Source organism: Alligator mississippiensis, chromosome 16 (genome assembly GCF_030867095.1).
Source record: "Alligator mississippiensis isolate rAllMis1 chromosome 16, rAllMis1, whole genome shotgun sequence".
Lineage (NCBI taxonomy): Eukaryota > Metazoa > Chordata > Crocodylia > Alligatoridae > Alligator > Alligator mississippiensis.
This window is the reverse complement of record NC_081839.1, coordinates 24,276,806-24,290,370: the sequence shown is the minus strand read 5'-3', so window position 1 is coordinate 24,290,370 and position 13,565 is coordinate 24,276,806. Positions and strand designations below refer to the sequence as shown.

At 44.8% G+C, this 13,565-nt stretch overlaps 1 protein-coding gene across 8 annotated transcripts in view; it reads left to right on the top strand.

The window, feature by feature from the left end:
• KCNJ1 (potassium inwardly rectifying channel subfamily J member 1) overlaps positions 1-13,565 on the top strand; it is a 48,256-nt gene that overhangs the window by 22,391 nt on the left and 12,300 nt on the right. For 5 of the 8 annotated variants that reach the window (XM_006257964.4, XM_019490102.2, XM_019490103.2 and 2 more), the window contains one exon: positions 6,281-9,054. The exons of the other annotated variants lie outside the window; for them this stretch is intronic. In XM_006257964.4, the coding sequence (XP_006258026.1) occupies positions 6,302-7,420 (1,119 nt within the window). In that variant the 5' untranslated portion in view covers positions 6,281-6,301 and the 3' untranslated portion in view covers positions 7,421-9,054. Of the gene's footprint in view, positions 1-6,280; positions 9,055-13,565 lie in introns of those variants that run through there. 8 annotated transcript variants of the gene reach the window in all.

The following is a 13,565-nucleotide window of genomic DNA, read 5'->3' as shown; positions in this document are numbered from 1 at the left end:
AACAGTGAATATAGTAGAGAGGGATTAGCTTGCTCTGTCAGTGCTTCTTGTGTGACCAATCTATTGAACCTGGATCCGGCCTTCTCTGTATGTCTATGATGACCCTCCCTATAGCATAGAATGACATTCAGCCTTCTTACAGATCTCCATCACCCAAATTTTTTAGTTGTCAGCAGTATCAGGCAGTTATTTGCTGTGGTTCAACCACAGAAAAAAATCTCATGTATAACATACATTGATTAGCCGGTGAAACCTGGATGTTTTGCAAACCCACCAGTGTCTGCGGATTAGTGCATGTTTACAATGCCAAAGCTATAGCACAATGTCAAAGCAAAAACGGGCCAGAAAGGGAGACCACAAAGGGGACTATGGGCCATGAATTTCTGAGCAGAAAAAGCAAAGAGAAGGAAGAAAGTCAACTACTGGAAAAACTTGTGGGAATGGTCTACTGCACAGGAATATTTTCTTTTTGCTCTAATTGTGTTCTAACATGAGCACATTAGACATGTCTAAGGGAAACAAATCTTAGAGATTACTTGGAAAATGACCTTGTTCCTCCTTCCCTAGCTGATGTCTGCTTAAAGTTTAACTTGTTTTGGTACCTTCCCTAAATAATTAATTCAGCAGTAGAAGTTTAAAACAATGAAAATCCACTTTAAGACAAAAGTGACCTTAAGTTTTTTTTAATGGAAAAAGGGCCATCCATAATAAGATGGAAGAGAATGCAATTGTACCAAATGAAGGGGCCAATCCATTCTCAGTGGTGGCAATATGAGCTGGAGGAAAAGAATTTACCACCAGCTTTGCAAGATAGATATGACTCATATTTATATTATTCCTTCATCTCCTAGATAGTCATTGTTTTCCATAGCTAGGGGCAGAAATTACACAAACTGGTAAAAGTGATCAGAAACTGGTTCAAATCTGTAACACAACACACATTCAGTGCACATAAACTGCTTTCAAATTGGCCAAAACTGATTTAAGATAAACCTGGATGGATGTAGTATCAGACTTAACTGATTTAGGTTAAATTGATTTATTGAACTTCTGTCCCAGATCCCCTCCAGATTCAAGTTAACTCATAGCTTCCTAGCATCCCAGGATGCTTTGCACCTCTCCCACAAGCCCCTGTCGCAGGGTGGGTGGGCTAGGCTTGGCCCAAGCTGTCTGCTCCAGCTGAGCAGGGATACATACTTTAGCACTCCTTGACTTCTGGCCTGGGCCACTGCAGGCATGTAGCTGCACTCCTGGAATCAAAAGTGAACGTCTGTTCACTTGCTTATTGGTTCAATCTATGCAGCTTAAACTAACCCATGAAGATTGGATGGATTCAGCCTCAGCCTTTTTGACTGTCTGTACTTAGCCCTTGTGTTATATTCTCTCTAAAGTATTCCAGTTGTTTAATTAATGGCACATGTAATTAATAAACCTGAACTTTCTTCACAGAAAATTCAGGTGCATTAAACTGTGCCCCCACATGCATGTGAATGTATGCCCATGGGGAGCAACTTTGTTTCTGATGGAAGCAGTTCACTCCAGGGCTGCTCCTGCCCTGCTGCAGCCAGGGTGAGCTCCAGGCTCCCCTGGGTGCCAGCCCACAGCTGCAGGGGGCACAGGGGCTGGTCCTGATTTCCATAGGGTGGGGGAGTGCTGTCCCAGCAGCTGGGATGGCTGCATCTGAGACATATGGAGGTTGGGTTGAGATCTGATCTCCATGTGACTGGGACACAGCACTCTCAGCTGCCAGGACAGTTCTCCTTGCCACATGGGGATTGGGATGGGTCTTGATCCCCATATGGCGGGAGACAGCTGTCTTTGCAGCTAGCGCAGTTCCCCCCACATCAGGGCTTAGCCAGGCAGCAGCGAGCCAGAGAGCAAATTGCTCCTGGTCAGCATCTATACATGCACTACTGCACAGTAGCTAATGCACCGTTAATCTTTATAGGTGCTCCGGGGTGGGGTGAGGGGGCTCTCGGAAGCTGCTCTAATTAAAGTGCCTGCAGCATCTCATGTATTCGGTGCCCCATATTTCAAAATGGTAGCAGAAGCACTTTAACTAAAGCTTATCAAGCAAGCCTTAGATAAGCTTCCCCACCACCATTTTGAAGTGTGGGATGTTGAATACATGCGTCTCCGAGGCTGTTGGAGTGTGCCAATTAGCACATGTAGGAGCAGGCATCAGGCACGTGTATAATGTCCTGTATTTGCTGGTACTAGCAAACAGTGCATTAGCCTAATTTACTGTGCAGGAAGTCCCTTGCATGTGTAGACGGTGATGCTTTACTATGTCTCATATAGATGCATCCAGTCTTGAATATATTTAACTTCACCCCTCTGCAGTGTGAGGAACTGAAGCTCAAAGAGATAAAGGCCAAATCCTAAAGGTATTTAAATTCCTAAGTCTCATTGAAATCAATAGGAGTTAGGCACTTAAGTACCTTTGAGAATCTGGGCCTCAGTGACTTGCCAAAAGCCAAACAGGAAGCCTGTGATTGGGAAGTGAATTGACTTAGGGTCTCCAATATCTCATCTTAATACTGTAAGCAGTAGTACACCCTCTATCTTTGTAGAGTCTCTCTTTACCATTATATAGTGGTAGGTGCAGTTCCACTGCATGTCCCAGCTACAGTCCCTGCATTCATATTCATCAGTAGTTCTCAGGCTCAGGTCTGTGGATGACTATGGATTTGCAGAGCATCTAGGGCCAAATCTTATTCCATCTATTCTGTGTCTAAGTGGAATTAGGTGCATAAGTGAGGTGCCCTGTTTGAGTCCTTCAAGGGCAGTTAACAAGAAGTGATGGGTCCTTTCTCTGCTTACTGCATTTTGTCACTGTCTTATAGCTGATAACATACTTACAAAAGGAGGCAAAATGATAACAGTTTTTTTTAGGGACATGAGCAGTAGAATAGGATCACACTTAGTGTCTAAGTGCACTTAGACACCTAATAGATGGAATAGATGTCCCAGAATGATATCTTGCCCACAGTGTCCATAAAACACTATTTCCAAATAGCCTATGCAATGGACAGGTTTACAAAGACAGAAGACCAAATTCTAGCTTGTGGCAGAAACACCTGCAATGAGTTGCCAGAGAAGTGTCAGTTTACACTCATGTAAACTCATGTTCTTGCTGGCAGATTACCACCACCTTGATTATATCTGCTAAGGGCACAAATGCTGTGAGTACAAGCGTGCACGCATGGTGGTACACTACAAAGTCCTCTAGAGAACAGACCATACTGCAACCTCTATGCTTTTGTGCTATCCCCTCTAATCCCTATATGGGTCCTAAAATGGAAAGCCTGTAGGTCATGTTTTTTTCATATTTGGGCAGTGGTTCCCAAACTAGTGGTTATAGCACTTAAGGTTACAAGAGTCATGGAAATTCAGTTATAGCACCCAGGCTTGCACCCAAAGTGGGGATAGGAAGTGGGGTCATGAGCCTAGAAGTGGAGTCGTCTCTGCAAACAAACTTGGAATTCCTGTTGGAGGCTTCAGCTTGCTGCTGGGCGCATCTACATGTCCCCCTATCGCGCTGTTGTTACTGCACCATCATTTAGTACTTCCTTTTGAAAGTACTAAATCAGGGGCAGGCAATTATTTCGGGTGGAGAGCTGCTTACTGAGTTTTGGCAAGCCATCGAGGGCTGCATGACAGGCAGCCAGGGGCAGATACATATTAAATTTCTAAATTTTTTAGGGGCCCCGCGGGCCGGATAGAATGGCCTGGCGGGCTGCATCCAGCTCACGGGCCGCATTTTGCCCGCCCCTGTACTAAATGATGGTGCAGTAACAGCCCATACTGCACTTTGTTGGCAGCACACAATTATTTTTAGCCCCTACATCGCTGTAGCAATGGACTATACCAAAGGAGCACATTGCTATGGTGATGTAGCAGTGGCGGCGCAGTTTTTGCTTGTGAACACGTTGCCATAGTGCATTGCTCCAGCGACATAGTGTCACGTATAGATGTGCCCACTGACTCTTGGGCTATTGATGGGAGGCTATTCCTGCAGCCACAATTTGGGCCAGAGGAGATATACATAGATTAGGTACTAAAACAATATTAGACATGGGGATTAGTGTGAGATCCAATTCATTTCCCTTTCAAGCCAGAACACTGAAAAAGCCTTTGCTAAGATAATAGCCTGATCCACTGGGACTGCCTTAATTCCCTTATCAGCAAAACACTGCCTTCCTTAAAGACCCATTCCTGTGTCTCTGAAACTCAGTGATCAAAATCCCAGTGAATACAGAGACAACAAGATTGTGCCTTAAGGAGCTAAAATCTGAATTTAAAACTGTTTTTCTTTCCCAAAAGTGATCAGAAGTACTGGCATCTTGAATGCTTATAATTTTAGTAACAGCTGATTTGATGTCAGAGACAGGAAGAGATCAACAACAAAACTAGTTTAATCCACACATAAAGCTTTAAGCACCTCCCTTGTGCATCATTTGGCTGTTCGATTCATGGGCTTTGCTGGTGTCCCAGAGTCTGATCTGTGCTGTTATAGTGCTGGATTTCCTCTATAGAGACCATCGATCACCCTAGCTGCCAGCTTCCAAAATGCACATGACTGCACAGTTGGGGACCCAGTGTCCCTAGAGATGTACCAGGCTATGAGATGCAACAGCCTATAAGTTATAAGGAAGAAAATTTCCCTTTGGGGCCTATTTTTTCATTCCTATTTACTTTAGTTGTTTCTTAGCTGAAACTCTTTGCCCCTGGAAACATGATTACAGAATGAATTAAAACTTACCCAGATAAGAATGTTATTTGACCAAGGCATGGTTAACAGCAGTGTCTCTTGCAAATCAAGGGAAGTTATTCTTCTGATTTATTCAGCGCTACTGAGATCTCACCTGGTGCAAGTACCCTATCTAGTTTTAGGCCCCACATGTCAAGGAAGTTGTGAATATATTGGAAAGAGTCTAATAGAGTGACAAAAATGATTAGAGACATGGGAAACATGATTTATGAGGAAAAGCTGAAAGAACTAACATTATTTAATCTGAAGACAAGACTGACTGGGGATTTGATTAGTGTCTTCGCACACATGCAGGGTCATTATGAAGAGGATGGAGTTAGACTTTTCTTTGTAGCTCTAGGGGACAGGACTAGGAGTGATAGCTTCAAACTGCAGAAGAGGAAATATAGGTTGGAGATTAGGAATAACTTTCTGATAATGAGGATGGTTAAGCATTGGAAAAGGCTACCTACAGAAATTGTGGCATCTCCATCCCTGGAAATCTTCAAGAATAGGCTAGACAGATACTTACTTGGCTGGGATGCTTTAATCAAGAACGATCCTGCCCTGAGCAGGGTGCTGGACTAGGTGGCCTCATACGATACCTTCCAGTCGTACTTTCCTACGATCTTATGGTTAGCTTTATACCCATCTTTTGAAACTCTTGGACATCACATGCATTTGGGAAATCAGGTGTAATGTGTGTAACAACAGGTGGAACCAGGTCCTTGTGGGAGAACCCCCCTTCCCAATCTCACTGCTACCACCACTCGGTGCCAACACTGCAGCCCCAGAAGCTGGCACAAGAAACAAGGGGGAGTTCCCACCTAAGGGAGGGACTGTAGTGACATATACTCAGCACTTTAATTCTCCCCTTCCCCTCCCCACCACACACCTCTGAAAGTGTCCCCAAACAAGTCTTTAGTTTTCCCAGTTTCTGAGTCCAGGTTTTTCAGTCCACAGTCCTGGCTGACCGAGCCAGTGCGATCTCCAGCGCCATTGTGCACTCCTCTGTGCAGGGTTGACCAGATTCCACATGCACACTACTCTCTCTTCCCCTTTCAGCCTCCAACCTCCTCTTCCTTCCCCCTTACCCCCAACCCCTGGGGGCTTTTGGGAGCTGCAGTCCAAATTAACAGACCTCATAGCTCAGCAGGCTGCTCCCTGGTTCCGCCTGCTATTACACACATTATACACATACCTTTCTGTGCTTTGGTTTCTTCATCGGAAACAGGAATATAATTCCTAACTGGTTTGGCGGGGTTAAGAAGTTTAATTCATTCATGTTTGCAAGGCTTATTGAACAAACTGCAATTATTAGTTTTTTCCCTGGAATGCTCCTTGGGGCATTCCTCATGTATATAAACTGGAATCCTTCCCAAATAGCGAAAGGCCAATATCACAACTTTTTACCTACATTGGTCAGCATCTTAAGTCTTTTGCAGGAGTTACTCCTCTGCCTGCAGATGTACATGAAAGCAGTACCAGCCATAATATATTATTGTATATTGTTTTCCCCCCCCTCAGATCACCCTGTAATCAGAAGGGATGTTCAGATACTTACGGAAACGCTTTACCACGCACATGACAGAATGCAGCAGACGGAGAACCAGGCTGGTATCTAAAGATGGAAGATGTAATATAGAGTTTGGGAATGTGGAAGAACAGTCAAGGTTTGTCTTCTTGCTTGACATATGGACCACCATCCTGGACCTTAGATGGAGATACAAAATGTTCATCTTTATCTCAGCATTCTTAGGCAGCTGGTTCCTGTTTGGTCTCCTTTGGTACGTTGTGGCATATATACACCGAGATCTTCCAGAATTTAATCCTTCTGTCAACCATACCCCATGTGTCGACAACATAAATGGCCTGACCTCCGCTTTCCTTTTCTCCTTGGAGACCCAAGTAACCATTGGATATGGCTACAGGTGCGTCACAGAGCAGTGTGCTACTGCTATTTTCCTGCTGATTTTCCAATCCATCCTAGGTGTGATCATCAATTCTTTCATGTGTGGTGCTATCTTGGCCAAAATTTCCAGGTCCAAGAAACGGGCCAAGACTATCACCTTCAGCAAGTATGCTGTGATCAGCAAACGGGGTGGAAAGCTGTGTCTCCTCATCCGGGTGGCCAACCTCAGGAAGAGCTTGCTGATTGGGAGCCACATCTATGGAAAGCTGCTGAAGACCACCATCACACCGGAAGGAGAGACTATCATCTTGGACCAGGTCAACGTAGACTTTGTGGTAGATGCAGGCAATGAGAACCTCTTCTTCATCTCTCCCTTGACTATTTACCATGTCATTGATAAGACCAGCCCATTCTTCCACATGACAGCAGAAACCCTCCTCCAGCAGGAGTTTGAGCTGGTGGTGTTTTTGGATGGCACTGTAGAAGCCACTAGTGCTACCTGTCAGGTCAGGACATCTTACATCCCAGAGGAGGTACTCTGGGGCTACCGCTTTGCTCCCATTGTATCCAAAACCAAGGAAGGGAAGTACAGAGTGGACTTCCAAAACTTCAGCAAAACTGTGGCTGTAGAGACTCCTCACTGCGCTTTTTGTCTGTACAATGAGAAAGAAGCCAAAGCCATAGCAAAGAAAGGTTACAACAATCCCGGCTTCATCTTGTCAGAAGTCAATGAAATCACTGACACAAAAATGTAACCTCGGATGCTCATGGGATGAGGGAATTTTTAACATAATACAAACTCAGTACTAAAAATAACCAAGCCGTACAGAATAAAAAATGAACATGGCTGTTTTTATACTAAAATAGCACCTATTTTCTTAAAGGCATTAAATCAAAGCAGATCGGCATACCAGCGATCTCAGGGGCACTATTTAACTGAACTATATATATAAATATATATATATTCATAGAACATATATTTTTATACCTGCAAGACTTCCAGTAAAGCTGCTAAACTGGAATGTTCAACTCTTGTTTAAGTTCGCAGAGTCACACAAGTCAAAAGGATGTCTAATCTGCCTAAAAATGAAAATATACAAAGAACTTCAGATGTGCTGAAGAGTAACAGCTGTTGGGATGAAAGTGTGGAAAGGAGACACAGAGGGTAAAATTTTCAAAAATACCCAGGAGACTTGCAAGCCAAAGTCCCACTGACTTCTAGTGGAACTTGCATCCCTAAATGCAGAACTCCCTACTGAACTTGAGACTTTGCCTGATAAGTTGCTTAGGCAATTTTGAAAATCCTTCACCAGCATCTTTTTCTTTGCATCTTAGACCCTTGTTAGATTAGTGAAGTACTAATGGGAGATCTCTTTCTGGATAGCTGGAGGCAAAGGCAAAGCCTGAGTTATGATGATGTATTTATAGCAGGTTGGAAAACAGAATCTCTCTCATTGTAAACATTTTTCATTTTGATGGAAAGGAAATCATCCAAAATACAGATGAAAAGTCAAAACTTGGTATTTTCTCAGGTGGAAAAATTTAGGCCCGCATACTATTTCCTGGGGAATACAGAGGCTCCTACAGATGTGCAGAGAGCCTGCTCCAGGGCACTGGAAATCCATGGAAATTGATGTGCTCTGGCAGCCTTCCACGCCACATGTATCAGCGTCCCCATGCGTCCCTGCACTAGAAAAATGGTGGTGGAGCACTTTGAAATAAAACACGTTGGGTGAGCTTTAGTTCAAAGTGCCCTGCCGCCATTTTTTCAGTGCAGGGATGCTGATACACGTGACACGCAGGTACTTTAAATTAGCAAGGCTCACTAATCAAAGCTCCCGGTGCCATGTCCCAGAACACATGTAAAAATGCCTCAGGAATTACCACGTTAACTGCTCTGTGTTAGCTTAGCGCCTCTGGGGTAGATGCTAAGCCTTGCTTAGGGCTAAGCTACTGCAGTTTTACTTTCATCTACTGTTGGGTAGGAATATACACAGGGACAGTTCCAGTGGCATAACTATGGCAGAGCAATCACCCCAGGTGCCAACTTGTGGTGGGAAGGGAGAGGGTGAAAAAAGAAACAGCTGCTCTTGGCAGGTATGCAATTAGAACCACATTGGCAGCATAGAGGCAACCAGAAGTCATTGCTGTCCCAGTTCCCGAGTGCCCAGGCATGTCACTACACTGCTGACAGCTACCACTGGGCAGCTGACATGGGTATGTGCATGCTCACCCCCTTTTGTGTTGGGATAGTATATCAGCTGTCCACACCCTCAGTTCTTCACCTGGAAATGGGGAAACAGCACTTACTACCTAGCAAGAATGCTGTAAGGAACAATTAGTTAAGGCTTGTAAAGCACTTTAAAGGTGACACAGTCCCAAGCATGAAGATTGGCCAATTCTTAATTGCATCTTTGTTTCCACTTCTTCACCCCCGACTATGTATGTTTTTCCTTGTGAGTAGGAGGATCATCTCTGCTTCCCATTGTAGATGGATATAAGGAACTGTTGGTTTCAAATGTGGTGCCACACCACGCATCGGGCTTGTTGGCAGCAGGTGCCAAAATTCTGACTTTCTACTCCTGGGAGCTCATCCCTGGGCTAGACTCAGCATCCCTCCAGCTTAGTTCCCTTCTGGGCTTACAGTTCTTATATCACTGGCAGTACAGTGGATCCACTTAAATAGCAGAAGTGGAGAATAGCCCACTTCACTGAGCTGGTGGCACCTACAGTCCTGCACAAGGCACCTCCGGAGGTTTTCTGGCACTAGTGTAGGGCCCAGGCTTAGAGAGGGCTCCTGAGTCAGTCTTAGGTTTAAGTACCTAATTTTTTTTATGAAACTCACCCTAAGTGGCTCACCCAGGATCACACAAGAAGTCTGTATGAGCATGTCATGCCAGGTGATGGGCCACTTGGGGAAATTGAGGCACCAACCAGGGTCAGGAGGAGCAAGCAGAATGCAGGGAGAAGCCAGGTCAGTTTGTGAGCAGGAGCTAGAAACAAGTCAAAAACAATCCTGAGCCAAACTAAACCCTATGCCCAGACACTTCATGTTCCTGCTTATACGGGGGGAGTGGAGGGTCATGTGAACCCAACCAGCCACTCTGGTGACAGGGAGTGGGTGGTGGGCTAGATCCTGATAGAGGCTTCAGGGCAGCTTTGCCCAGCTAGGGTGGCCCACTGTAGGGTGGCAGGGTAGAATAAGCAGCTGTGCTAGCCTTAAGATCAAGGCCCTAAGTTCAAGGCCTAATAGAGAGTAGGGAATTAAGCCAATGTACTTTTAGTACAAGGCTAGTACCCTGACCACCCTGCTTTTCATCCCCTGCAACCCAGTTTAGCTCCCATTTGCTTCTGTAGTGCTATCACCTGTATAGCATCCCTGGAGAGCAATAATGGCATTACCCAAGGAGAGGTGAGCTCACTTATTTCATTCCCAGCAGAAGACAGATATTAGGATGCGTCCTGAATTCAACCAGAAAGCTATTGTTTCTAACCAACAAAATAAAAAATGAAAGAGCCACTGAAAGTAAGGCCAAATTCAACCCTAATTAGAGCCAATGAAAGGAATCCCACTGTCTTCAATGGAAGTTAATTCAGGTCATTAGGGCTGGAAAAGACCAATTAACTGCAATGCCAATGCAAGGTGGTTCTCTACTGTATGTTCTCCAGCTTAGTCTAAAAGGTCTTGGAGCAATGGGGTTTCCATCCTACTATTAGAAGACTATCTGTCAAGGTACCAAGACTATAAGCTCTTTGGGGCAAGGACTGCTTTTCTGTTCTGTGTACAGTACTGGTACAAACCCAAACACCTGCTCCAGGACTAGAGCAATGCAAATACACAACGGTAAAAAATAAGAGATCTCACTTCAAGGTTGGCTTCTTCTGGCTATACTTTCTATTCTATCAATTCCTTCCCTGTGCTGATACTTATGTCCTTTCTGAAACAGTTTGGTGACTTTTCCTGGCATTTGCACCCTTGCTTTATTTACTGGGGATGTGACATTTCTCCCTAAACCCTTATTGAGCCAAAGGAATGAAATAAGGAGTTATTTGGGAAAATAAATAAGAAAAGGAGAAAATGAACAAGAATGAAAAGGGGGTGCAATGGCTGAGAGAAGAAAGGAAAGCTTGACACTTACCACCTACCTTTTCATGTTCCTTTTAAGTCCTGTACAGAGGGACTGGCTATGGGAAGGTATCTCTCCCCCTCCTGATCCTGCACAACATTAGTGAAGGACAAACCAGAACTTAGCTTATCAGGCAGGTGTTACAGCCTCTTCTTTTCACCATTTTCCTACTGAGTTCTCCTTGACTTGTTAATACAAGGACAGGGAGTCTTGTCTAGTAATCTAAATCACTGCAATGGCAAGTGAGAGAGCTGGGTTTCTCGCTGGCTTTGAAATAAGGCAAGTCTTTTTTTTCTGTCCATGCTTCAGTTTATTCCTCTAAAAAATTAGGCTAATCATTAAGCTCACAAGAACCATAAGATTTTGCAGTCTGCAAATGATATGACAGTCCACCAGTGGAAATGCTACTTAGGACTTTCTGAAACACGTATATCTGCTTCCAAAGTGCAAGCATCTTTGTCCCCATTTTACAGATGGAGAAATAGAGGCATGAAAAGGGGAAACAGCTTGTCCAAGGTCACAGGTTGAGCCAAGATCAGATTCTGGGTCTGCTGACTCCAGGCTGATGCCTGATTCCCTGCACTACACTGTTGAAAGGCTTCAAGAGGCAACACACATATGCGGGTGTAATAATCAGCCTCTATGCTGGTGAAAGCAAGGAACAGACGGATGGCAAACAACCCAACATCAGTGTCACCTACTAGAATCTAGTCTCAAATTACTCTGGGGAAAAACAGGAATAAAATGACAGCACTGTAAATTATATTATTGTTTGCTCTATCCCTGGGTAACCATTTGCTGGCTATTGCCTGCTCCTTACAACCTATTGGGGAAGTCTGAATTAACAGCCTATATGAACAGCTGCTACAAAATGCCTTCTTGTCTGTCTCCTCTTGAATCTGGTGTACTTTACACTAGTACACAAAACTGCAGTAAGCTACACTAGTGCAAATGTGTTCACTATCTGAATGCTACGTGGTGCAGAGGTCTGTAGTATTATTATTTGTATTAGTTCACGTTCATCCTGTGTCATGTACAGCTCCTAAGAAGGCCATGCTACACCAGGGAAAGTGCTAATGATCATATAGATTATTTAGGCAGTGGCTGGTATCAGTGTTTTCTGTACTGGAACCAGCTTGAGGCATCCTTCCTATCTAGCAAAGATTTAACCAGCACCCCCTCCACATTTAACAACCCAGGGATGTAGAGTGGTCATAGCCCCTGACATCTGTTTGCATGCAGCATAGTCTATGAGACAGAAAGTATTGCACAGATAAGAGAAGCTGAGGGGGATACTCTTCAAGCCAATGGGACCATAGTTAAAATGAACCATCACACCTTTAGTTGTTATCTGGAGCTGGATCATGCTGGGACCTCACTGGGCATCCAGGAATGAAGCATACTCTTCCTATAAGTCTTGCATTGATTGTCAGCTAAGGAAATGCCTGACGATGACAGCTTGACAGTGGTGTACCAAACAGGAGATAGAGCACTGTAGTCAGGCTCCAACAGTTGCTGAATAATGAGTGGAATTTCCTCCTTCTGTCCAGAAAGGGCTGTTTGTCACCACAAAGATAACGTCCGTGGGCAGGGAAGAAGGGTTATCAAGAGTCATGCTGGGTCCAGTGCCACTTGGGAGGGCCTCTGTAGGAAATCTATTTCAGTCCCTGTCACCCCACTGCCATTTAAAGAAAGTTCAGTTAGGAGGATGGAAATAAATTTAATCTTGCAGAGCAGACGGGGCCAGATGGAGCCCGTCTACCCGACATGGCAAACCAAGCGGGTTCCTTTTCATCACCCAAGTCAGTGCTTTCACTGTTGCTCTCAATACAGCACGCTTCTCCAGAGCCTTGGGGCCAAAGCACTTTACAACATTCACAGATCTTCCAAACCTGCTTTTCTTTCCCAGCAAGCTAGGGCAAAGCACTATTCCTTTCTGTTGAGAGTGGAAACCAATGCCCAGAGCAGTCAACAGGCCTATAACCAAGGTCAAGCCAATAGATGCTGACAGAGTTAGAATTTGAACTCAGGTCGATGGACTCCTGTTTTGTCTCTAACGACTAAGCTTTGCCAATACTACCCTGCTAAAAATGTCTTGTGGCTGATTCAGCTCCTGTGCTTGGCTGGCACAGTCTTGGAGCACGTGTAGCCTCCCCACACCTAGCAGGCTGCAGAAATCCTCGCTCCTGATTACCAGCATGTGGCAATGTCAATGCTGACTAGTTCGGAGCAGGTGTCTCGATAACTTCCTTTCCATGCACTTCTACCTTTGCAAATAAACCACCTCAGGTCTAACCTGACAAGTCCCCTGGCACCCGGCACTCCAGCCTTGGGCCTTTCCACGGCACAACTGGCACCAGCATCAGGTCAGTCAGAGCAAGGGGAGGATTTCTCTGCCTCAAAAGCAAGAAAAACTGAATCTCATCCATACGGACTGAGCAGCGAGTATCCATCATAAGGATTTTATGTATCAAATAAGGTCTGAAGCCTCTCTGTCTGTCACACAGGACAAATGAGGAACGATGGGGAAGGAAACAATTCCACTCACTTTTGCACTTCCAGTTGCATTCTTCAACAGCTGGATAAGGACATGCAAAGCACACTCCAGGTCCAGCTGCCCTGGACAAATGCATCCACTGCGATGTCTGCAGCTCACAAGCAAATAGCTTTCATTAAACCTGCAGCATAATTCCTGCAGGGAGCCAGTGAAACCGCACAGTGGTGCTATTGGACTGAAGTGGGCTGTTGCATTGTGCTGTGTGCCCGATGGTCA